Below are 26,349 nucleotides of genomic sequence, written 5' to 3' on the forward strand. Positions count from 1 at the left end.
GAACACAACTCTCAACATGTTAAATCATTTTTTACGAAATATATGTTAAATTCCCTTTTCTACATCTTCAGAACAGGTGCCACTAATAGATTCGGTTCGCACAGTTGTTGATCGTAGACTATTTTTTAGCCATTTAAAGAAAAGTAATCTAGCTCATTAGGTTATGGATGCAAATCAACTAAATACAAATGCCCAAAACGTAGTTAAAGCACGTTTTCATATTTTAAAATAAATTGTAGGTCCAAGTGGAATTCCAAGCTTATTCCCTCTCTCCCTTTCGGTTCTTCTTGTAATTTTCATTTTTCCCGGTTCTTCTTTCCTGACTTGCTAAATTACTTCTCTCTCCCCGGTCACTCTTGTAGTGCGACTATCAAGGAACTTCTGGGTCGAGGCTCGCGACGGGAGCGATGCAAGTTTTACAGAACAAACGAAGCCTCCGTATCCTTCGGGGCAGAGCATCTGTTGCCAATTATAACCGAACGGGAGGGGAAATCAAAGCCTCTAGAATTTGATCGACGAATCCCGAGAAAATATTTGACCAAATATAGATGGCCATACTGCTGAGTGGGCAGATCTGACTATATAAAAGAGCGGAGTCTGTAGGTGCCCTCTAATCCGCTGCCAGTTCAGCTTCCAGAGGTAAGAGGGACCACTTCCTTCCAGACTGGCTAGTAAGGGCGCGTGAGCTTCTTTCCTTCATCCCGCCGTAGTACCTGAGGGCCCTACAAGCAGTGCCACCCGCATGCTTTCTCTTTAAATTTCATTTGTTGAAAATCTGTTGTAATTAACCATTGGACTGATAATGAGCCAGTGTTTGCTCAGTCTACCGCTGTGAGATTTGCATGGGAAAAATGCCTGGAATAGGCAGAGAATAGCTGCGCTGTGCAGCTGTGAAACCTAATGCCCACACACTATGTGCTGGTAGATGTCCCAGAGGGGAGAATTCACAAGTGCAAAGTGACGCATGCCGTAGCTGTCTGCTTAACCCCCCGACGTATTACCCAGTTAAATCTGGAAGTGCAACAATGTTTGAAGCTAATTATAAAATACCCAAAGCTACAAGTGCTCTCTGTCTGTTCCAGGTTTCAGGGTGCCTTGTGGACTCACCACATTTCCGTCGGGGGGGAAATAAAGGTAAGTGCCTTGAAGAAGTGTTGCATGCCACTGTCTTTGAGTGAAACGTAAGCCACTAGCTTTAATGATATAAAAGTGTGCACGTGGATTTTTCGCTTGCCAATACCTTTAACACGAAGACACATCTACTGCCCCTGTAAGATAAGGCAAACCTTAAGTAAAGGTAGGCATGATATTATTCTTTGAGTTTATACTCCATGCTTGAATAGGCCACTGTTTTGTGCTCTCGTGGCCACTTTCTGTACCAAAAGGCTGGCTTCCAAATTGCTTCCAGGATGTGTTTTTTCTCCATTTCTTTCATACCATTCGTCCCGAGTTTCATTTGTAAAATAATAAATGCCGGGGCTCAAAGTTTCTCTCAGAGCTCATTACTGCCGAGTATTGAAGTTGCATAAAATGAAGGCTGCCTACTATTGATTCTACCTCACGCCCCTTCCCACTTTCATCAGTTTCCTGTGTCTTTATCGCACCATTGCAGGTTCTTTTTCATCCCTGTTTACTCCCTTTGTCAGTGTGTACCCATCTTTATCTTAATCTTTCTTTCCTCCTACTCCGACTTTCTCTCTTTTGTTTTGGGTCAAAGTCTGATGACGAAAATGTAGTTCTGGTGCCCAAAATAAAGGGCCAGTGGGCCCCACCTGCAGCCACCAGCACAAATTAAGCACCACATTTGATAATCAGTACAGTGATACAGTTGGCCATCATTAGCAAAGCATCTTAGGAAGGGAGGTTATCTGATCTGAATGACTCCTGCTTGATGACAAATCAACAATACATCCTGAGCAACCTTAGATTTAGCAGTCGTGAACTCAGTTACAATTTCTCAGCTCCAGTAGTGTGGAGAGCGTAGCATCCAGCATCTACTGTACTTCACCTCAAATGTCCTTGTTGGCCATTAGTCTGGGTTTTGACTAGTACTCAGTACTTACGCCGCTTCAATATTTCATTCTTCTCAGTGGCCCAAGTGCATTACAAAAAGTCTGGGAACTGTGATGCTGTGCCTTATGGGGTGGGGTGAGTGTGTATGGCAGGGGTCACAGTCACGCCTAAAAAAATGAAATATTCTGTAACCTTTTTCAGTCATTCACATTCAGGTAACTGTATATAAAATAATGCACACCTTGAATGAAAAATACATGCAAATTAAGCTAATCAGTGAGAAATGCACTACCATACTTCACAAAACCTATAGTAGTTAATACACTGCAAATGTCTGTGTCTGTAACCAGAGAGACACAGAATTAAATCCTGGATGGAGCAGTGGAGAATAGTTGGGGGAGTAACACAGGCCCCTGCCACTCCTGAAGTATGTGAGGGGGCCCTTCAGGGGGCCAACCAATTCTTCAGGGGCCCCCATCCAGTCCAAGGACAATGAATACATATGAAATATGGGAGGCGTTGGGACCCCAAACACACTTTGCAGGGGGGCCCCATCATTTTGTGCTGCACCACTGAGAATAGTGACTTGTGTATGTTTAGTGCTAAAAGGTCCCATAGTGCAGTCTTTTTTTTTTATAACTGTCCTTTGAAAGCACACACTTCACCACTCAACTGGTAACTCCCTTGCAGTACCACTCAAAGGGAGTGTGTGTCATCAGGAAGCTTCAAGTGATTCCATGAATTAAAGCCAATAACATTTCCAAGCATCCCTTAGATTTGTAGATTGACCAGTTACACACATTCACATTTCTTGCAGGCAAGTAGGCACCCTGGAAAGAAAGCTTGTTTAGTTGTCTGCCCTTCCATCGGTTGCACATTACAGAAGACTCCTTGTCTTACACTGCAGCTGAAGCATTTCAGCTGTCAGAATCAACCGTCCTGGGGTATTGTCTTTTTACAAAAAAGTATAGGAACTGTTTTCCTTAAATTAAAAAAAGGGCACATCTATAGATAGATATACACACACATATATATAGAGAGAGTTTCCTTAAACATGTCATCTCACTGATGGCACAGGTCTCAATGGCACCACACTTTTTGACACTAACCCCATTTAAGAGTGACGTTCAGGCTATCCTTATATCACAATCCGAGGGACCTCAGTCATAGGAAGAAATCCCTTTCTCCAAATAACCTCTCACTTGCAATGTTATCTAACGCTCAGTCGTTGTACTTGCTTATAATCTAACCTTGCAACATGACATTCTGTGACCTTGAAGCAGTGATGAAGGCCTGTGCCCTGGGACGCTGACTACTGAAGAATAAACAGACATCTTCCCAGTATGAGCATCAGCCTAGCAGAAGGTGTTCCCAAATAACCTTTACTAATTAAGGGAGCAAACTGGAGCTGAAGGGGCTACCCACGGCCATTTGGTCTAACTTCAGACACTGGAGCTATCATTAAAAGAATATTTGGCCATGTTTTTGTTTTAAAGAGATTATGATCCTTCACTTACTTTAAGAGCGATGTAAACCACATTGTGTGAATCATTTTTTGAAGTGCACCAAGTATCTCTCCTCGGTAGCAGGTAACATTCCCATCCACATTTGGCTTGCTTCTCTAAAACCTTTCAGAAGTATTTTTGGCTCAAATGGTTTTACCCTGAACAATTTTGCAGGGCTCGTCTACATCCACCATTAATGATCAGCATTTCACTGGCATAGAAGTAACAGAGGAAGCCAACGCATTCTACAGTGTCAGCAACGGGACGACAGGCAAGGTTAAAAGACAGCGCCTTGTTGTCTCTTGAGCCCATGACCTTTAGGATTAAAAGATTATTAAGATTGACCTCTAATGATGGATTTCCTCAAGCAAACCCTAGCCACAGAAGACTGAACAGATTCCTCTGGTCAAGAAATTGCCTGATCAATTGTGTTGAAAGTCTTGGAACATTTATGTGGTATTTTGTGGCATGAAAACACTCACAACTTTGTTTAGAATGAGTGGCATGAGAGGTAAAAGAAGGTGCACAACAACACATCCTAGACTCTAGTGTAATATCAGAAGTTTAACTGAACTCCTGGATTGTGTTTTTGAATATTACACGCAACTAGAGACCAAGATAACAACGCATGATTTAAAAGTCAGTCTCTAATTCATCCTTCTCCACCTTCTCCAGAAACCGGTTTTTGAAAAAGAGCTTAGGGCGTGACCATAAATATGTTGCCTTGTCCACTCTGCAGCTAGCACTTAGAATATACAAATTATTGTTATGATTGTCATTCCTGATAACATTAGCAAACATGATGACTTTAGGTTGTTGTTGACTTCCTTATGTTGTGAAAGAATCCCTCAGCATTGTGCTAACATTGTTTGATGAGGAACCCGAAAGTGCACTAGGCACATATGTATAAATATTGATTAGGTGCCCATTTAATTGATATTCTCCTGCTTCCGAAGGAACGCTGCAACCATGAGTTCAGACGCGGAGATGGCCATCTTTGGGGTGGCGGCCCAGTTCCTCCGTAAAACTGAGAAGGAAAGAATTGAGGACCAGAATCGTCCGTTTGATGCAAAAACGTCCTGCTTTGTAGCTGATCCCAAGGAGCTGTATGTGAAGGGTGTCATCCAGAGTAAAGAAGGTGGCAAAGTCACCGTAAAGACTGAGGCTGGCCAGGTAAGTGACCACATGAAAGATTTTTGTTTTCAAGTTCTCCAAGGCTCTCACCATCAGTAGATATGTTTGACACCTGGCACTCCTCTCTTTTCACCAGAATGTAACTGTCAAGGAGGACCAAGTCTACCCGATGAACCCCCCTAAGTATGATAAAATTGAAGACATGGCTATGATGACTCACCTCAATGAACCAACTGTGTTGTATAACCTCAAAGAGCGTTATGCAGCATGGATGATCTATGTAAGTAAAACTGATTATTATTTCTCTGCATGGCATTAATCACAAAGTGAGATGCTGCTTTGTATAAATATATTACCCACTGTAACCAATATACCATTTAATTCCTTGTCCATTCAGTTCATTTTAAATTCTTTATTTGGTGCATTGAAATGGCTATAAAAGTACATAAAACACATAATCAATAAATACAACACAATAAAATAATAGAATAAAATAATACAAAACAATCTTATTGCTTTGTTTGTCTAATCAAGTGGACTATCAGCAAGCAAAAATGTAGTTTGAACATTCAATTATCCCATGATTCGCCTTCAAGTTTCTATTTGCAGTGTCATTCTGATATGAACTGTAATATTATTGGAAATCAGGTTTTCTAACACATTCGAATAGAACTGATTGTCAATGTAATATTTGTAAATGTTTAGAAGATGTCAACTTGCTTGCAAAACATTTTAAAGGTCGTCTATCAGTCATTAGCAATTTAAAGTTTGAGAAAAACATTTTCACTTGCTAAAGGTCTAGTAACGATTTACAAAGAACTGACTATGCACATTTTTCAGTAACTGTACCAGCAGGATGCAGAGTTCTCAATCGAAGCTTGCCCATTTGAGCACATGAGCATTTTTTTTACCAAGATTTCAGGGATAACGCCGATGACATCATACACATTTTGACTCCTGATGCCATTACAACTTGTCTCTTCCTTTGATCCTCAGCTGCTACTAAGGGGATTAGGCAATGAGTAGGAAATACAAACATAAAAGAAACAGTACTCTTGTAGCAATATATCCTCGCTCTTCCTGCCACAGGTTTCTTGAACTCTGAGGCAAGGTGTAGCGAGGCAGTGCCAGAGGCATCCTAGAGCAAGCCATCCTGTTGCTTGTGTACCAGCTGATAATTATATTTCTAAGCCTACGTTCCTTATTTTGTATACTTTTCTAAAAATAGTTGTCAGACCCCACTACATCATAACAGTAATTAATAATAACAGAATTCCTTAGTTTTACATATAGACCTTTATACCTCAAATCTTAATTTCTAAACGCTGTAAAACAATCTTACCAGAACCCAATTTACGAGGCACCCAATTAACCTACCTCGAAAGGATGTAAGGCTGAGTCTGCCTTGCCGGAAATTTAATGCATGACCTCGAGGCCATCGTTTTTGGCAGCAATTGTGCATTAGGGTCACCGAACCCTCCCCCCAGCTAAAAAAATAAGATGAATACAAAACCTGTTGAACGTTGCAAATTTTGCGTTCATTTGTATATGAAATTATATGAATCAAGTGATAGGAATTTGTGCATGGTAATCTGTATTTGCAGCAGAGCCATTTCACATTCTAGTCTCTTCTTACTTGTGGATCTAGCATGGAAAATATAAATAGTATCAGATATGTATTGTTTACCATATTGATGCCCATCATAGGTCCAGGAGAGACGGTTTCATGACAGACTTGGAGAATATTCAGTGATTAGTTGAATTATTTTCAGATTTAATTCATTAAATGCAAATTTATCTTAAACCAAGATTCAGATAAAGCTACATTGAGCTGACCCCTCTATATCTATCTTGTAAATTCTTGGTTAATAGAACTCTCAATTGGCAACTGGGGTTTTGTATATATCGCGAGATACAGAAGCCAAAAAATCTTTAATATACTTCTGCCCTTGAAGTTGAAAGCTAGAGCCTGGTCTGCAAAGGTTGCCTGGGAGTAAGTGTGATTTACTATTCACTGAATTCCCTTAAGTAAGTCACACGTCTCATGAAAGAAAGCTTTGTGGTCAAGTAAAATGATGAGGGGGTAAGCCCTGCCAGTATTGCGGGTTCGCCAACATTGCAAATGTTAGGTTAGCGATGAGAAAAGGAATGTTACAGGATGGTGACCATCCAAAATGCAGTAAAGTGCCACAAAGTTCTAGATTTTCTAAAACATTTTGTTCCACACCCCAGAAATCTATATAAAAGATATGTCCTTAAAATTAAGAAGTAAGTGACTTTGGATGATTGAAATGGGAAGGAGACAGCAGAATGTTCTCTGCTGGTGTAGAGAAATAGGTTTCTACACAAGGGGAAAAGATGTTTCCTGAGGGGAAAAATTGAAACAAAACAAAGTGCACATGCCATTTTTTTGTACACTGGCATGTTGTCTGCTGTGTGGACAATCCACAGAATTATGTGTAGAGGAACAAGAGTACCTTAGACCAGTGTTCCCAGCCTGTGGTCCGGGGACCCCTGGGGGTCATCAAAGTCTCCTCAGGGGGGTCCGAGACTGCTTAGAAATTTAAATAATATTAACAGATTAGTTTAGCAGCTTTCAGTAATGACTCATTTGGGGGGTCCCCTTCATTCCAATAATTATTCAGTGGGGGTCCCTGAGTTCCACTAATGATAAAGTGGGGGTCCACAGAAGTCAAAAGTTTGGGAACCACTGCCTTAGACAAACTGCGACCTGTCTTGATTTACATATTTGATCCTGGAATCATTGTGAATCCATAGAAACTGTAAACCTACGGAAGACGTATGTCTAAGTATAGGATGCATGCATTTCCAAATTTAAAGTGAAGGTTTGTGAATCAGGGCCTGAGAGGTTATAATCCCCACATGACGATATGTATTGGCCAATTCAACTCTAAATAAATTTGAAGTTTGCCTGATTGCATTGCTCAGGCATCTGGTAGGATCACGCTTTCCCAATTGCACTTGGTGCACACATTTTATTGTGAAATATATTTTCTATGACTTTTTGGTTACAATTCAAAATTACTTGCAATAACTTCAGGTTTGTTGTACAATTGGCAACATTTCTGTGTTATTTTCTACTTTTTGCTCAGACGTACTCTGGTCTCTTCTGCGCCACTGTCAACCCCTACAAGTGGCTGCCAGTGTACAACCCGGAAGTGGTGAGTGGCTACCGAGGCAAGAAGCGTCAGGAGGCCCCACCACACATCTTCTCCATCTCCGACAACGCCTATCAGTTCATGTTAACTGGTAAGTATTTCAAGAGTGTTTTGCAAACATATATTTCTGGCTCAGGATGCTGATCACACAGTTTGGTGTTGAAGCAACTTCATGGGAAAATTTCTTGACTGCATTGAGTGCGTTGGTCTCCAGTAGTCTGATATAAAACCTGCGAATTATAGGAAGACCTCACTATGTTTAATATATAACCATTGGATAAAACCACATACATATGTTATACTTTACAGGCATCCCAATGCACACCAAATAGCTTATGTTCGCAGTATAACTTATTTGAAACTTAATCAATCTTAGATTTGGTTAGCTCAACTATAAACCTTTGGGTAGGAAAATATGTTCTACAGCTGCTTAGTTGCTCTATTTCATGCCCAGTATTTTCAGACATTCAGGGCGTTTTAGCCTGTTGAATTAAGCATTCTGGGAAGTGTAGTTTCTCTTCTCCTACAAGTTTAAGCTCCGATATGCAAGTTGTTGGGTAAAAAAAACCAGAATTAGTTAGGGGCATTGCACGTGACATGGCACCACTGTATAGCCCAAAGGTCACCTGAGTGTGCTAATTTAAATGTTATCTCAGTCTCCTGTACAATATACTATCAAACAGTTAGTATGCAGGTTACGTCTTAAAAACAGCCTTGCAAGCCTGGGGTTGCCATGGTGAAGTTGAATGCTATTTTGTGGTAACAAAAAGTCTATTGACTAAGATGACGTCTTATGCTTTGGAGAGCGCCTCATTGTAGTGCTGCCAAATGTGTTCCTCTTGCTTTTAACACCTTCACCCAAACATGATTTTTTTTCCAGCAATGAATTGTACCCTGGTACTTACAGTTTATGTATTCCATAAGGAGGCAGGGCTTTACAAAGCAGAATATATAAAGTACCAAGGGATAAAAAGCAATGAGTGCCTGTAGTCATCATTCAGGTCTCAGGACCAGGTCGGAGCAGATTGCTCAAAGTCACTCTTCTAAACATTACATCTGGAGGCATCTAAAGTATAGAGGAGCTCTCAAATATCATAAGAATCACGAACTGCAAGGCGAGGCCCCCTTCAGAATGGAACACATAAAACCCCAGTCAAAGGTTTCAGCCTAGTTAGGCCTCCTCAGTGAGGTATAGCCAGGACCCCTGTAAATATGCGGCCATATTATGAGACAGGGTTGAGGAAATTATGTGACAAGAAAAAGCTAATCATGCAGCATGAAGCGGTACATTTTGTGATAGTATTACTTTATTCTGTTTGTCAATTTTATACTTGCTAACATTTTCACAGCATTGCTGCACATTATTAATACCAGTTCAACACCCAAATATAGCAATATCCAACAGAAAGATGACCTATTAGGCTTGGGAGAGGGCCTTCCACTACACGTGTTGCTGAGTTTTTAGTAAGTTTTGAACAATTTGAGCTAGAAACAAATTAGTATTTGTGTTAACATTTGAAGATTATGCAACAAATGATGGATTATGTGGCGAATCCACAATTATGCGAAAAACACATTGGATGCACAATCACATAATTCCAGTGGCCCAAGGGTATAGCTCAGGTTCTGTGGCACAGGAACCAAGGGACCCGTGTCTGGACATGCACATGGCCGCTGAAGGCTTTGCATTACTTCACACAAAAGGTGATAGGAGGAATCATTGTGAATAGTATACATTACTGGCAATTACTTGTGATAGCGGAGTTGGTGAAAAACAATGGGGTGGATTGGTAACCAGAGCAATTGTCAGTGGTGCAGACTATTTGCAAGCATTCCTCCCTACACCATTTGTGCGTTTATTTTAAATTGACTGTGAGCCCAAATCAGACTCTTTCTGTGATGTTCAGCAATGACAGACTCTAGCCATGACATGTCTCCGCTTCAAAGATTTCTGGACGAACCAGCAGTGTTTAATTTGAGCTAGTGATTTCAGGTTCTCGGCACTGGCACTTAATTGTCAGCACCGGTTCCAATGACAGTCCACCACATAGTGCCGCTGTCTGTTTAGTTTTGAGATGAGCACAAGTGTGTTTAATAAGTCAATATAGATTAAAGAAGAAGAGCACCTGCAGCTCACATCAATATTATAGCTGTGGGTGGACTAGAATAGTCTGAATTGTCACATTTGTAGGGGTGCACATGGTTAGTAGTTGTGTTCTTAATGTCATGGCAGCGTAGGCAGGGGCAATGGGCGATGCAAGCTGCCGTGGCGTCCCTAGAAGGACTATGGTGCTCACACTTTTTTAACAAATTAGGCACTGATGAACCATTGTATAGCACTCATTAAACTAACCCAGAAGTCCCAAATGTAGCATATATATAAGTTTGTGTTTGAATCAGGATGACAAGTTGTGCTCAAATTTTGCAAAAACCAGGAGTTTTTCACAAACTTGATTTGTAATGTTAAACTTTTGAAAATGTGTGCTACTGGCATGTTAGCAGGGCTTAATTTGAACCAGTGGTTTCTGGTGGGGGGGCACCAGCACTTATTTTTGGGGACCGGCACTTATTTCTCCAGATCAGACATTTCCCGAGACCAACAGAGCGAAAAACAAACAAAATGAAATGATGGAGGAAGAGAAATACAGAAAATCTGTTACTAAGGGAGAAATAAGACACCTCTATAAGTGTAATAACGGGGCAGAAAGTGCCTGGTAGTGAACTGAAGAGGTCTGTGGTGGATTTGTAACTGCACAAGCTTACTATTTGCAATCTGACATATTATATCGCTAGCTGCAGGTGTCTGAGCAGCGCTTTGGGCACCGGCACTTATTATTTTATTAATAAAGCAATGCATGCTAGCCCCCACCTGTAGGTGTAATTTACAAGGCCTTTGCGCCACTGTTGTGTAATTTTTTTTACGCCACGGTGGCTCAAGCAGCGCTTTACACTGCTCAACATTTAAAAACGGACACATAGGGCCCAGTGTGGCAGTTAGCAAAACCTTGCGTCATATTATACCTGCGCCAGGTATAATGTATGCAAGGTAGATGTTCCCTTTGGTAAAAGCAATGCAGAACTGACACAGTGAAATTTACAACATTTCACTGCTTCTTCACTGTGTCAGAATTTTAACACATGATCAGAGCAGGCGTTAAACTGACACAGAGCTTTTCTCTGTTGGAGCCTTCCTCGCATTGCTGGAGTAGTGTCATTGTTTTTACGCTAGTCCAGCAATGCATCAGTTTAGTACCACAGGTGAGTCAGATTTTCTGACACATCTGTAAAAATGTCCGCCATGGAGCTATGAATTGTAAAAACAGTGCATCCATGGTATCATTAGGGGGTTGTAGGACAGCGCAAGAAATCTGAGCTGATGCTTCAGATTCTTGTAAATGAGCCCCTTAGAGTGCTATTAAAGCACCTGGGAGAAGCAACACCATGTGGAATTGTTATATCCCCAGGCAGTCTACTTCCTGGTTTTACCACAATACTGGGAATAGTGTGTTGAATTAAGATGTTTATAGTAGAGAAGTATGCGCCTTAAAGTAAAAAAAAATAAAAAATAAAAACTTTAAATAAATCTCACTCCTTTAATAAAAAAACGACAATTTTCTTTTTCAGATCGTGAAAACCAGTCAATCCTGATCACGTAAATATTATTCTACTTATTTTGTCTATCTTAACCAGACATATGTTGGTTACTTGGAGTGGTTGATTTATATTTTTCCCCTTACTACACAGTGGAGAATCTGGGGCAGGCAAGACTGTGAACACGAAACGTGTCATCCAGTACTTTGCATCAATTGCTGCCTCTGGTGACAAGAAAAAGCCAGATCCTGGAAAAATACAGGTAGAATTAACCTAAATATTTTTTGTAGTATGATTCTATATGACAGAAAAAAAAAATGGTTATATGTTTTTTTTCTAAAAGATAACCACATAATACTTTATCAACCATATCATTATTACTAATAATTAATGTGTCAGTTGCCTTCTAATTCCATCAGTGTTTAGGAACTGGAAACATTTTAGGGCCTTAAATTTAGAGACTGTAGTTTTTGTAAATCTGGAAGTTCATTTCTAAATTTGTATAAAACAATGTACATTTGCACTCTTTCCTTATATGGGGTAATATTTAATGTGCACTTGGCACCAATACCATGATGCACATCTGTATATACATCGTGGCCCAATACAGATACACACACTGCACAATTCAGGGCTCCACAAATCACCCCGGCGTAAGGGACAGACTCTAACACTGCTTGCTAGAAGTCCCCTAGTCCTTTGAGAGGGAATGTCCCCACACAAATAAAAATTCTCCCGTTGAGTAAACCACTGATGTTGTTCTTCAGTGGATTAAGTATTACAGAAGAAATCTGATGTTCCATTCTGTAATTCCAAAATGAACACAAACCAGTGTAGTCCGTAGGTGGTGGTCTCTAGTGTGATTGGCACTTTTTGTACTCTCACTATTGAGGACAAGGAGCTGCAAGAAGTGACCTCTTCACTTTTCCACTTCAAATGCCAGATTCTAACAATGGTGAACTGCGAAAAGGGCTGTGATGGAAAGCAGCTGGGCATGTCTCCCGAGCCCCTACTTTTCCCTCTTGCAGAATTCTGTAAAGGCCCACCTTCTCTTGAAACGCCTGCATTAAAACCCCCTTTTCACACAGACACACAACAGGCTGTTTAAATGGCCGTTCACTCCCCTTGCAGTTCAACACCTCTCTCTCCCTTTTACCTACCCATCTCAGGCTCTCTTATTATTTCGTACAACCCTATAAAGCTACCATTGTATTTCGATCAGGTGTTCAATCTGTGCATATAACATATATAGCATATTTAATATCAGAGAGTTCTGATATCCTTGCACGAGGTCTATGCCACATAAGCGCAGGCAAGACATAAATAACACAGTATCTATGCTGTTCTATGAAGCAAACACAAAGGTACACTTACAGGAAGTGATTTGATTGATTAAAATAATTTGTACCAAAATACAAATGGCGCCTGCATTCCACCTTGTTGGACTTTAAGCACTGCAAACAACTTGTGGTTATAAATGGGCTAACAAGGAACAACGAGGACTGAGAGTTAAACGATGATTGAAAAAAAGACGAGTACATCATCAAGAGATTCATGTGTTTTGGTTCTAGGGCACCCTGGAGGATCAAATCATCTCAGCCAACCCCCTGCTGGAAGCCTTTGGTAACGCCAAGACCGTGAGAAATGACAACTCCTCACGTTTTGTAAGTTGCCCATTCCAATATAGAAAATATAAATATGTTTGTATTGTATTCTCTACATACAACTTAAAGTTACACAATTAGTGTCATTACTGCACCGTTTTTAATATGTTTACTTTCCAATGGGTGTAAGATAAAACTGGCACGCAGGCAAAAGGAGGCATGCACTGACTGCTATCTATGTAAACCAAATGTTTTCAGCACAACTATGAACGACATACTTATGACCCAAAGAATCAAACTGGCATTGTTCGTTGTATTTGTTGGTTTTCACGCAATCATCTTATAACACACAGTGTTATTCAGGATCCTTGGGAAGCCTTGAGAGCAGTGTGTCAATGAGTCCCCTTAATTAGCTGTACTTGTCCATTTGACCGATCAGCACAGACAGGAGCTACCCAATCAAAATCAGCAACGCTGACATTACAAAGCCAGGCACTTGATGCCTTTAACTATTTTTTGCGGTTAGTTAATGTAGTGCAGCTGTTGGCATGATTGTCTTGCAAAGCACTAGACATGGTATGGTATGTTACATTTATTTGCAGAGCGCACTTTCATGTCGATTTTTGACGCTGTAAACAGAAATCCTAACTATTTAGTCCACAAAATAGACACTGAGGAAGGCAGCACTGAGGACAAGGTAAAAAATGTAATAAATAGGTTTTAAGTTTTTTTTGTAACTTGTCAGAGGGCGAGACGAACACTTCACAACTGTAGGTTGGGAAGAAGAATTACAATTTCTTTGGGTGTACAATAGTTCAACATTTTACAGTTTGCTTAAGTGCAAAGTGGTTTGAAGGCTTACCTCGTCCGCCACATTATCCACACCATAAAAAGGAAGCTGGTGTATGGCTTTACATGAGGTACTGGGGGATTTACTCTTAGACTACCTGTACTTTTACGTACATACGAATCATACAGTGGTATGGATTTCTGGGGAATATACCATATGAAGCAGCATACTGTGCATAACAGCATGATGCGCAAAATGGGCCAGTTGCATTAGCTAAAGTTGAGCTGCTTGGTGTACTGTTTTTTTCAGTTCTTTTTAAAACATTGGGGGGGCCTTAAGACACAAAACGGCGGAATAGAGGAGTTCTGGACAGTGACAGAAAATGCTTGGTTGCGCCTTGGGATTATTTTTTTTGTGTCAAACATCTTTGCTGCCTTTGTGAGACTGGCTAGAACGCGTCGCAATGATAAGGTTTAGAGATTGTTGGAGAATTACATCCCTATCTATTAGGCGGCCCATCTTTGTGCTCCAGTGGCAGCTACTGTAGGGATCTTAGCCCTGGTATAATATGCTTGAATTATTACAGTCTAAAATGAATTTATAGGATTGATGTATCACACCAGTTTGGACTTAGATGGAATGAGTTTAGAATGACCTGGGGGAAGAAGTGTTTCATCCTTCTGTGGTGGCACAGTTGATCTTAAGCAAGCTGTACTTCTTGGAAATGCTGTAGCAAATTTATGGACGATCAGCACTAGGATAATCTAAATAACCATATGAGGGAACAACATTTATATGATGCAACATCCAAAGAGCAAACTTAGAATGTAGTTTCAGTTCACATAATGTACATTGTTAGTATTTAAATATGTCTTTATTGTGTTTGTTGTCACAGGGTAAATTCATCAGGATTCACTTTGGGGCCACCGGTAAACTGGCCTCTGCTGATATAGAAACATGTAAGTCACGCAATCATTAAATCTGATTGACCGAGGAAATTGTATAACAAACTAATGTCATACTTTTGTGATTAGATCTTCTGGAAAAATCCAGAGTAACGTTCCAGCTAGCAGCCGAAAGAAGTTACCACATCTTTTACCAGGTCATGTGCAACAAGAAGCCAGAGCTTATTGGTAGGTATCCGCAGTAACATACACCTGTACACAATTAATTCAAACCACAGAATGCTAAATTTGACAAAGCGAATATGTTTTATAATTGAGAAAACAAATTTGCTTTCAGATATGCTTCTGATTACAACAAATCCATATGATTTTGGATACGTGAGCCAAGGTGAAATCACTGTGGCCAGCATTGATGATGCTGAGGAGTTGATGGCTACAGATGTAAGTTTGCTCGCTTATGTTGATTCTTTAAAGATAGTTTTTCAAAGCAATAAATATGATATTTCCTGATCAGTGCACTTGTTTAGAAACTGCTTACAACACATTGCTCAGTATGTGTTATTCAAACATCTGAAAATATACAGATGAGTGGCCATCTTGCAAGCAAGATATATTAAACAATGTAACGTACAAGACTAATTTCACTTCAATTCATGAAGCACTATCGATACTATCAAGTTGATTTGTTCTGAATTGCACTCTCCAACATATTTCCAACATATGCTTTGAGGACCAGGAGAGATCGCCCCCTCCTTTCTTAAGCTTGTTTATTAAGTAGTGATTTCTGATAAAGATCCTCTTATTTTTCCTGGTTCTACAATGTGATGACCACTTGAACCCTCTTGTTTCCAATGTGACTACATACAGCTTGTTCTAATTAAAAAGTAAACATTTTATTTCAATGTAGTTCTTTAACACCATACTACACACGACTTGAAGCTAGGCTAAACTAATATTAATTTACTGAATTAAAATTTTATAAACAGAGAAGTGGGAATAACAAATGTGCCACACTTGATATTAAAATGCATTTCTCCTGAATGAAGTCTGCAAGAAACCATAGTTCATAATTACACAGGAAGGCTTTTGAATATGGCTCATAACAAATGTCAGGAACCTTTTTCGTTTAGTAAAAGCAGTCGATAAGTATCTTATTACGTTGTTTAAAGTTGAACCACACATTTGATCCATCATTTTGTTATGTGCAGAGTGCCATTGATATCCTGGGCTTTAATCCAGATGAAAAGTTGGGCATCTACAAACTCACAGGTGCAGTCATGCACCATGGCAACATGAAGTTCAAGCAGAAGCAAAGAGAGGAGCAGGCAGAGCCAGATGGCACTGAAGGTAAAGATGTTTACATTTTAGTAAGCCCCCTTACTATCCTCACTTTGAACACAATGGGTCTGGTATTAGTGTTGACAATTGAACTGAACAAAGTTAACTAAACCATTTCAATCAATGTAGTATATTAGGGCAAATGAAAACAGTTCTGATTTAATTAATGCTTTAATCACATTAATAGATGAATAATAAACATTAAAAATGATTACTTGTAAATCATGTGCAAACTAAAAGTATCTAGCATGAAAAAATGCCAGCTTGAATGGGACATTTTAAACAAAGAAAAAGCTGACGATCATCAGTTATAGCTAACACAAGAAACAATGGGCATGTTTGAGATATTGGTGGATAAGTTACTCCGTCACAATGATGATGGATCTCCCATCTGCTGAAATCTAACTCCAATTATAACCTATGGGATTTAGATTCTAAATCAGGTCCCATAGCGTGTGCCGACCATGCACAGTGTTGTCATCAATGATGTAATTTCAGTTTCGTCCATGCACAGTGTTGTCATCAATGATGTAATTTCAGTTTTCATCAGTGATATTATCAATGATGTCATAGAACATGTCATGAGTGTTGTAATATGTGAGGTCACAAGCAGTGAATGGCAATAGAGTGAGTTATAGTTTCTTGAGATAAAACTGATAAAACAAAAAACCCACCAACATTTGCCAGTTAGTTTCCTGAAGAAACTGTGACCCGTGCCCCCCATGCACAGTGTTGCCATCAATTATGTAATTTAAGAAGTCATCACTGAGGTCATCAATGTTGTCACAGAGCACTTTATGCATGATGTAATATGTGAAGTCATAAGCAGTGCATGGAGAGGGCACGAGTTATAGTATTTCTGATTGCCACTTCTCCAGTCAGGCGCTACACCGCCTAACTGTAACTCGCGCCTCCACCATGCAGTGTTTTCATCAATGATGACATTTCCAATGTCATCAATGATGTTATCAATCATGTTATTGAGCACTTCAGTAGTGATATAATATATGAGGACATAAACAGTGCATGGCGAGGGCATGAGTTATAGCTTTTCTGACTGGTGTGCTCATGCAGTCGAGCGCTACACTCCCTGAGAGATGAGGGTGCAACGGGAGGTTTTTGGGAACATGAATATCTGTTGACATCAGTCAGGTACTACAAAAAAGAAGGGCAATATGTAAAAACTTGTTTTTTCCTGCAATATTCAATGGCAGAACTAACATATTGATTTAAAACTACTGTTAATTGAGACAAATTATTCAGTTTTCTCTTGAAACTGTGAAACCTGAAAATGTGTTAGAATAAATATCATCATAATGATTCAATAGTCAATTAAGCACATTTCCATGATTACAGTTGCTGATAAGATCGCTTACCTGATGGGTCTAAATTCCGCCGATCTGCTTAAGGCTCTCTGCTACCCAAGGGTAAAGGTTGGGAATGAGTATGTGACCAAGGGCCAGACTGTTGCACAGGTACAGTAGAACTGCCTTCATTAGCTGTATCAATATTTAAGGGGTTTTAGAAAACAAAATACTCATTAATGTCGTGCTTTTTACTAAGGTTTACAACAATGTTGGTGCTTTGGCTAAATCCGTTTATGAGAAGATGTTCTTGTGGATGGTGGTTCGTATTAACCAGCAGCTGGATACAAAACAATCAAGACAGCACTTTATTGGTGTCCTGGATATTGCTGGGTTTGAGATCTTTGACGTAAGTTAGTTATATCTTTTTATTTATTGATTTGATATCCTAAAAAATTTTATGATACAATAATGATAGTACATTTGTGCAAACTAATTCTAATATTATGTTACTTGACTGTTCAGTTCAACACATTGGAACAGCTATGCATCAACTTCACCAATGAAAAACTGCAACAGTTCTTCAACCATCACATGTTTGTCCTGGAGCAGGAAGAGTACAAGAAGGAAGGTATAGAGTGGGAATTCATTGACTTTGGAATGGACTTGGCAGCCTGCATTGAGCTTATTGAGAAGGTATAGTCAATGCTAAACTACCATTCTTCAATGTTTCGGAGTAATTTACCACAGCCTTTTAGCATTAATACATGATGTATTGTTCTGCAAGCTTCTGTTATGCATAACAAACAGTCGAAATTCTTACAGCAGATGTGTTTAAAATATTTTTTCATTTATTATTGTTAAATAGTCCCAGAAAAATAGTCATCAAAATATCTTAGAAAAATATAGTATAAACATAAACAAAAGTGACAATGATTCCAAAACCAACCTGAAGAGCCACAAGCCAATAACAACAATGTGTATAAGTGAGAAAGTGCCCCTTTTCCTTTTTGCATAGTCATCCCAATTTTCATTTGATTAATGCTGCTGTTTTGTGAGTCTGTGCACTGGGGGACTGCTGCCTAGGCCCCAGTGCATGTACCCAGACCCCTAAAACATGGCTACATTAGTTAACTTCTGATTGGCTTTTTATGTTTCTTATAGTATATAGTGCAGAAAACACATCTATGACATAGGAAGTTAAATGTTACCTGGAGACTGCAGTACCTATTGTACCACTCACTAGTGTGGAAAATATGGCTTCAGGCCTAAAAATGTAGTCTGACTGCTGCAGTTTAAACCTAGAGCCGACCTGCAAAAATAACCCTTTGATGGGAGGAAACCCTTCCTTTCAAATATTAATAAGACCCATTGTAGGCTTTGTAGCCCACAAAGTAGCATGCATAGTATTTAAAACTGGGACATGTAGAACTTTAATGTTACTATGTCCCGACAGTAGTAAACTCCAAAACTATTTTTGCTTTGGAAGGCCCCATCTGTTCTATGAAAAAAAATAGAGTACAGATTAAAATATTAATACTCTATTTATGGTTCGGTACCAGCTAGAAAAATGATGCAACTGCTCATTTTCATATTTATTAAAAACTGTATTTAGGAAAAGTAACTTTTAGAAATGTACTTTTTCTCTCCCTGGAACTCCTGGAGGGTAATCTGTATTAGCTTTCCAGCAGCTGTCAATCACATACTTGACCTTAATGAAGCTTGTAAACTACTGCTAGAGGAGGGACAATGGCCTGAAGCTGTGTTCTTCCCTTGGCTAGTAGACCATTTAGGGTTGGCCCAGGAACCTAATTAACTTTAGAGGGGCTTGCCCTGCCATAAGCAGATGTCAGATGACATGTGGAATAGCCTATATTTTGTCACCATAGCAGACTGGCAGGAAAAGTACCCCCAGAACCACAGAGGAGGAGACTTATTACCCTGGCCACACCTCTGAGTGAGCATACAGTCTTTGTGCAAAGAAAGAAGGATTCCCCCATCTTGGAATTAGGAAATAAGGATCACTGTGTTATTGTTTGCAGTCGGGAAAACATGTAAGTGGTGCAAAATTGAGAGGTTTGTCTCTGGGAACTTTTATCCCATTGGTCTGGGAGGAGCCAGGTGTCATCCTACCCACTATGTGGTGCCAGGCATAATTGCGGCACCCTCCTTAGTACACTTTCTGGACCCATGGAACAACAGAAGATGAAATGCACCTCCTCTTTAAGATATGTAATGTACCTTGAAGGGTTGAATCTGCTCCCACTTGTACCCAGGGCAAAGAAGTGGACTCCATGGGCCATCTGGCTACCTAGACAACAAGCTGCAAGAGTTCTTTTTACTGAAGTGCCCAGCTGACCTATAACAACTAGACCTTTACTGGACCCTACTGGTATCCTCTGCCTGATACCCTGAGAAACTCTGACAGCCTGACCTGAGGTCCTGGGGCCCTTAAAAATGTGCTCCTGTGGTTGTTTTGAAATCAGGGGAAAGTTTAGGAATTTTTGAAAAAATTTCCTCTAGAGCTTCAGCGGGACCAACCAAAACAAGCATCCTGACCAGCAGCTCCACAGCACCGTATTGTTTTTCAGCTTCATCCTGCTCAAAGGTCCCTTCCCCTCCCAAAAAATGACTAAGGAGCAGATTATTAGTTTGGCGGATGACAACACCCATACCCGAAACTCCCGACTGGGTGGCTGCTGCCATACTGGTGACATCCCCGCCGACTCTATCATATCTTTCCCACTGGGCAGACGGGTGGAAATCAAGGTTCCCGCCCATCAGCCCAGTGGGAAAGGTGCAGCAGCATTGTTGCTGGCTGATATTAGAGCCGGTGGCAATGCAGCCACACACAGTGGGCACCAGCACCCTTGAAATGGGCACTGTCTGCACAACAGACAGTGCACATTTTGGGGTTCCTGGGCAGGGGGACCCCTGCACTTGTTCTCCGCCAACCTTTTCATGGCAGTGGCACTGCCATGAAAAGGCTGGCAGAGAACAAGGTTGTGATCAGATGGGCGATACTGAGTTCAGCTCCATCCTGGCTGATTACAACCTGCACTGCCGTCAGCTCATAGGGATCTGAGATCCTGGTGGGGACGGCAGAACGTTGGTGGGTCTTCCCCCCAACCTTGTAATGAGGCATTCAGACCGCCACAGCCAAAGCGGTCCAACAGCCACTGTGAGTCTGGTGGTCCTAGGACCCCCAGACTCATAATCAGACCCAAAGTCACTTACTGTACTGGGACCAGGGGCGGCTGGCATGTAGGTAGTGTAGGGGAGCTGGCAAATGTGTGCGTGCGTGCATGCATGTATGCAAGGTGAGTAGTGTATGTATATAAAAATAAAAAACACCTTGCTTGCTGCACGATGTCTGACTCACTCCTCACTCCTCACTCTGGTCTCCTCTGGGTCTCCAGCAAGTTCCCTTAAGCAATCTTGGCTCTGCTTTCATGTTGGCAACTAGCATGAAAGAACTGTCAGGATTGGAGGAATCAGTCTGTCTCTCTCTCCCTCTCTCTCTATCTCTCTTTCTCGGAGCTCTTAAGAGCACTGGAGGCCTAGGCTTTCTCTAACCCAGCTGTCTTCAGCCAACTGGGTTAGAGCAGTTTAAAGTGTTCATGTCTGACTGGTAATCGAAAGACAGCCAGCCAGCCAAAAAGATATGCACACTTTAAACTACACATAGATCACTGCTTCAACTCAGCAGCAGTGGTCCCGCCCCATCCTGAAACTTGGTTCAGGACAGGAGGACGGAAAATAAAATGATAATAAATTATCTTAATTACTATTTTATTTTTCATCACTGGGGGCATGTTAGGTAGAGGCGAGACACTCCTATGCCTTAAAGGAGGAACCGCAGCTGGCTAGGACTTATAAAAAAGTCCCAGCACAGAATACAAAAACTCTAAAGCTCCAGAGCACCAGCAGGACCAACCCGGTTCAGGTATTCAGCGTTCAGTTGAATGGTTGTGGCTACAGTTTCTTTGGCAACGCACCTGGGAAAGATTTTTCTTCTCAAAAAGTGACAAAGTCCCATTCTGCATTTGGACTTAGAAGAACTTTCAAAACTTTCCTTGACAGAGTCTCTTTCAAATTATTTGACTTTTAGAGGTTCACTGGAACCAATTGATTTGGTGTATCTGAGCCACGCTCCGTCATGTTCAGTTGCAAATCCTGCTTAGGGCATGGTTTACTTAGCACATTGACTTCCATTGCCGCTCTGGGATTTTTTGCACTGTTTTCACTTAAATCTTTAAACATGTATTTCTCTGGTTCACCTTATTAGTCATTTTGCTTATTAAAAACGTTCTCTGTTTTTATAAATTGCAATTAATTTTCTGTCACTGACTTTTTAACCATATTGGCACCTTTAAATATTTTACACATTGTCTTTAAGTTAAGCCTGCCTATTAAGTGCCATAGCTACCCAGGGTTGAGCTCAGGTTTAAAATGACTTACACCTTTAACTTAACAGGTTTGTGACTTTATTGCTTGTGGTGGACTCCTTTCCCAACTAATAGTCCTCTTCCTTAGAATATAGTAGAAGGCATGGAAGAAAGAAAGTCTTGAAATAGGTTTAAAGGGGCCATGTAGTGAATGAGATTACAATGCATTTCAAATTCTGAGTAGACATCATCAAACAAAGCAACTTTCTGACATGGCTGTTATTAATGATTTTTAAAGATGGACCACTGGGGAAAGATAATGTTTTTTCTCTACACTTGGTGGCCTTTTAATTTTCATATGATAACTCACAAAGGTGTATGCTAAATAATGCAGAGCCGACCGAAACAAAAGTCTAACTTGATAATAGGCTTTATATATATTCATTACACATCATTTTCAAAACAAGCAGTGCAAGGGTACAAAAACAAAGTCACTAAATGGAGAAATAGTTCTATTCATAACTGTAATAAGCATCATACACAATTGTATGGCTAATGTCTACTTCTGCAAGCTTTATGAATCTGTGCTCTCTAGCACTTCCCCTAAGTACAGTCCTTTAACCCCCCCCTCTTCTGTCTAATTGCCAAATTACTTAAAAAAACACTCTGTTTTGTGATGCAGTCAGCTTTGTAAAGGTGCTACTAACTTTGATTGCAAAACCCTTACTATATACATTTGAAACCTAGGCCCATCTGTATGTTACATTTGGCAGATTATTATTATTTTCTCTATAATTTTAACAATAAAGACATACCACAGTGAAAGCTGATGGGGCCATGTTGTTTCTTAATTCCAATATATATTATTAACTCTATCATCATGAACAAGGAAATGTTATTGAAGTGTAAAGTATGGTAGAACTATTATTAAAGAGAAACTTTTATTTGAAGCATCTACCACACATTCATGCATTTATTCTGTAATGATCTCAAGTAAGAAGCTAAATCAATATTTATATTTATATCACCTAATATTGTGAAATAAGTTCGACTTTTGCAAAATCGGTTTGGAAAATGGTTTTATATTTGCAATCTCTGTGTTTTTTGCTCCTCAGCCCATGGGTATCTTTTCCATCCTGGAGGAGGAGTGCATGTTTCCTAAGGCTACAGACACTTCCTTCAAAAACAAGCTCTATGACCAGCATCTGGGCAAGTGCAACAACTTCCAAAAGCCCAAACCCGCCAAAGGCAAAGCCGAGGCCCACTTTGCTCTTGTGCATTATGCTGGCACTGTAGACTACAACATCACTGGCTGGCTTGAGAAGAACAAGGACCCACTGAATGACTCTGTGATTCAGCTGTACCAAAAAGCATCTGTGAAGCTTTTATCCTTTCTGTATGCCACACATGGTGCTGAAGCAGGTACATATGTATTATTTATGTTTACAAGAGGCCTAACCTTTTACTTTTAGAAATATTTCTATTCATTTCTCTTGCCACAATGTATCCTCTATCTTTCTGAAAGTGGATGCCCAAATTATTATTATTATTGTTGCTATGAATAAGACAAATGGAAAACCAATAAATAAAGGATGCATATTTCTAAAACAAAATTTGAAAAATATGCATCATTTAGGTATGTAAATTCACCATCACCATGAATGTTAAAAATGAACATTTATATCATAAATCTGATGTGGGTTTTTTCTAAGATACTTTCGATTTCTTTCTTAAATATCTGTCATTGTACTTAATTTATTCAAGATACTGGCAAGAAGGGTGCCAAGAAGAAGGGAGGCTCATTTCAGACTGTGTCTGCACTTTTCAGAGTAAGTAGTTTACAGGAATTTCAAGACTAAAGAGTATTTACACTGAAAAGCAAATAAACGTTATATATGCTGAAATGCCATCTATTCTTTTAATCATAGGAAAACTTAAACAAATTGATGTCCAACCTTAGGAGCACCCACCCTCATTTTGTGCGTTGTCTGATCCCCAATGAGACAAAAACACCTGGTAAGTCAACCTAATAAAATTCCACACACATTTTTCCTTTTATGAGGTTGATGGGCCTGTATAGCAATGATTCTTTTGTAAGTATGACTTCTTCCTTGCAAAATCCTTAGTTTTCAAGAATAAAACATGTTTACTCAAGAAAGTATGTTGCATGGAAGTGGCCATAATAAGTTACAGTAGATGCAGCTTTAAGGGGATTTGTCAGAAACTTAAACAAATGAAGACACAGTTTTGAATGTGGCAATGCTACATACACTCCTGTTAAAGAGTGAGCACATCAATGTATAGCATTTTAACACAAATGATACTGAGAGGAAACCTCTTGGAAATCATACCACACGTTTGCATTCTCAACAGCCTAAATAATTGTTTATTAAAAGAGATACTTACTTTAACGATTGTTAAAAATAATGTGTTTTTTGAACTAGAATTCACAGTTAATTATTCACATCACATAACCACGAAAAAGGCAAAAAACACTTGTATGACACCTAAGATTATTTCATAAAAGTAATTGGTTGCAGTAATATCGAGGAGATAGATAATTGGCTTTCTAAAATGTAAACATATTATTCTTTGCATTTTACATCAGACATTCTAGATCTAATAGCACTCTAATCACTTCATAGATAAGTTGTGCAAATTGGAATGTATTTATTGGCTACATATTAAAATGCATTATTGAAAACAACTTTCTTTAAGGTATAATGGATCACCATCTCGTTATCCATCAGCTGAGGTGTAATGGTGTGCTAGAAGGCATAAGAATTTGCAGGAAGGGATTCCCTAGCAGAATTATATATGGTGACTTCAAACAAAGGTAATTTGTGCATGTTAAATACATTGAAATTATTTAATTTACATTTTTTCCAACACTATATAAATTCAATTATGTTCCCTTCACATTTCACATTCTCAATCTAAATGCAAGAAAAGTATATGAAACAAAATATCTTTTTCTTACAATAGAATGCATTTTGATGTGATTTGATCTGTTTAAAATGCTTATAAAACATGTTTATTTGCATAACACTTAGCGTGTGAATTGAGTTATTATTTGCTGATCAAATATGCCTAATTTGTTCCATAAGGTTTGTATAGAAAAAATAGTTTTTATCAGCAAGACTTTGAGGACACAGAGGTTCACTATTAACCTAAACACGTTGCTAAACATTTTGCTAGTTAAGTTTTAGATACAAGCAAGCTACTCCAAAAGATTTATATGATCTGAAGTTAATTGCTAACCCTGGCAGACTTGGAGCATCCATATTCAAACATGATATGTCTTATACAAAGTCCGTAATGTAACTTAGTATGTCAATGGTGAAAGTTCTTACTTAACTGGTAAAGTATTGAAGGTATACATCTTCTCTTATTTGTTCCTATTTTTCAATAACTATGATAATCATGTCTTAGTGTTCACTTTTATTTTCTAAAGTGCAAATTTCTATTTCAATCCAGAGTGATGTTCTTATTGAAGCAGGTCCAAAATAAACACATCTTTCCTTCTCTTCAGATACAAGGTCTTAAATGCAAGTGCTATTCCTGAAGGTCAATTTATTGATAGTAAGAAGGCATCTGAAAAGCTTCTTGGATCCATTGATATTGATCACACTCAATACAAATTTGGCCACACTAAGGTAAATTACCAAATATTAAATCATCCATTTTCGGTGGGTCAATAGGAGCAGATAAGCACATAGTTAAAGTGTTAGCTATAATCAACCTTTACAAACTAGTTACAGTTTTTATTTTTAACAACTGTATTTCAAATGCTCAAGATGATAACACACATTTGCTTTCGTATATCCAATTATAAGGATAGTTGATCTTGTTTTATTCATCTAAATAAATATTTTTCTGACAATACCGTAAATTTGTGCTAAAGGTGTTCTTCAAAGCTGGTATTCTGGGTGTTCTTGAAGAGATGAGAGATGAAAAATTAGCAGAGCTGATCACCAAAACTCAAGCTATGTGCAGAGGATTTCTCATGAGAGTTGAATTCCAGAAGATGATGCAAAGGAGGTATGCACATTTTACAGGAGACAATACATTTGATTCAACACAGCTCACCAAAAGTTGATTTTACACTGCTCGATCTAATGAACGTTAGATGCTTAGGTTATGAAGATGAAATGTGCAGGGAAGAAATGCTTTGAAAATAGTGAGAAACCTGCCTAAATCAGTGCAGAAACATTGGTTACCACATGCTGTTCCCTATTTCTCAGGGGTAATGCTGTATTTGCCCAGAATTGCCACATCACTGAAGTACAGACAACAGCTGTACATAATTGTCTAATTCCAGAAGTGTGGATGCCAGCATTACATAATCACAGTATTCTACATTCAGTCATATATGGGCCTTTATCTCACAATTTAACCACTCATTTATTAAGCTCCTGATTTTGATACTATCAAATTGATGCCAAGTTAATTGGAAGGCACTTAGAGTAACTTAAAGTTTCTATATCCTGCAGATTTCACAAATGGGACCAATTCCAAAAGTGTTAGGATGTTCTCTTTATCCAATCCAGACAGAAACGTCTGTTGCTGATTTTGCTAAGCAACAATTACATTTCAAG

At 39.3% G+C, this 26,349-nt stretch overlaps 1 protein-coding gene across 1 annotated transcript in view; it reads left to right on the forward strand.

Annotated features, from left to right (window-relative positions):
* Positions 1-608: 608 nt before the first annotated feature.
* The window catches only part of LOC138246137 (myosin-1B-like), a 48,287-nt gene continuing 22,546 nt past the window's right edge, over positions 609-26,349 (forward strand). The window contains exons 1-21 of the mRNA XM_069200408.1: positions 609-639; positions 1,083-1,134; positions 4,475-4,691; positions 4,789-4,932; positions 7,766-7,922; positions 11,456-11,483; positions 11,576-11,684; positions 12,994-13,086; positions 14,712-14,775; positions 14,851-14,949; positions 15,059-15,162; positions 15,930-16,068; positions 17,416-17,534; positions 17,623-17,772; positions 17,889-18,059; positions 22,867-23,173; positions 23,516-23,580; positions 23,680-23,767; positions 24,470-24,587; positions 25,284-25,407; positions 25,656-25,792. Coding sequence (XP_069056509.1) covers positions 4,488-4,691; positions 4,789-4,932; positions 7,766-7,922; positions 11,456-11,483; positions 11,576-11,684; positions 12,994-13,086; positions 14,712-14,775; positions 14,851-14,949; positions 15,059-15,162; positions 15,930-16,068; positions 17,416-17,534; positions 17,623-17,772; positions 17,889-18,059; positions 22,867-23,173; positions 23,516-23,580; positions 23,680-23,767; positions 24,470-24,587; positions 25,284-25,407; positions 25,656-25,792 — 2,420 coding nt within the window. The 5' untranslated portion in view covers positions 609-639; positions 1,083-1,134; positions 4,475-4,487. The remainder of the gene's footprint in view (positions 640-1,082; positions 1,135-4,474; positions 4,692-4,788; positions 4,933-7,765; positions 7,923-11,455; positions 11,484-11,575; positions 11,685-12,993; positions 13,087-14,711; positions 14,776-14,850; positions 14,950-15,058; positions 15,163-15,929; positions 16,069-17,415; positions 17,535-17,622; positions 17,773-17,888; positions 18,060-22,866; positions 23,174-23,515; positions 23,581-23,679; positions 23,768-24,469; positions 24,588-25,283; positions 25,408-25,655; positions 25,793-26,349) is intronic.

The sequence above is a fragment of the Pleurodeles waltl genome, chromosome 7 (genome assembly GCF_031143425.1).
Source record: "Pleurodeles waltl isolate 20211129_DDA chromosome 7, aPleWal1.hap1.20221129, whole genome shotgun sequence".
NCBI classification, from domain to species: domain Eukaryota; kingdom Metazoa; phylum Chordata; class Amphibia; order Caudata; family Salamandridae; genus Pleurodeles; species Pleurodeles waltl.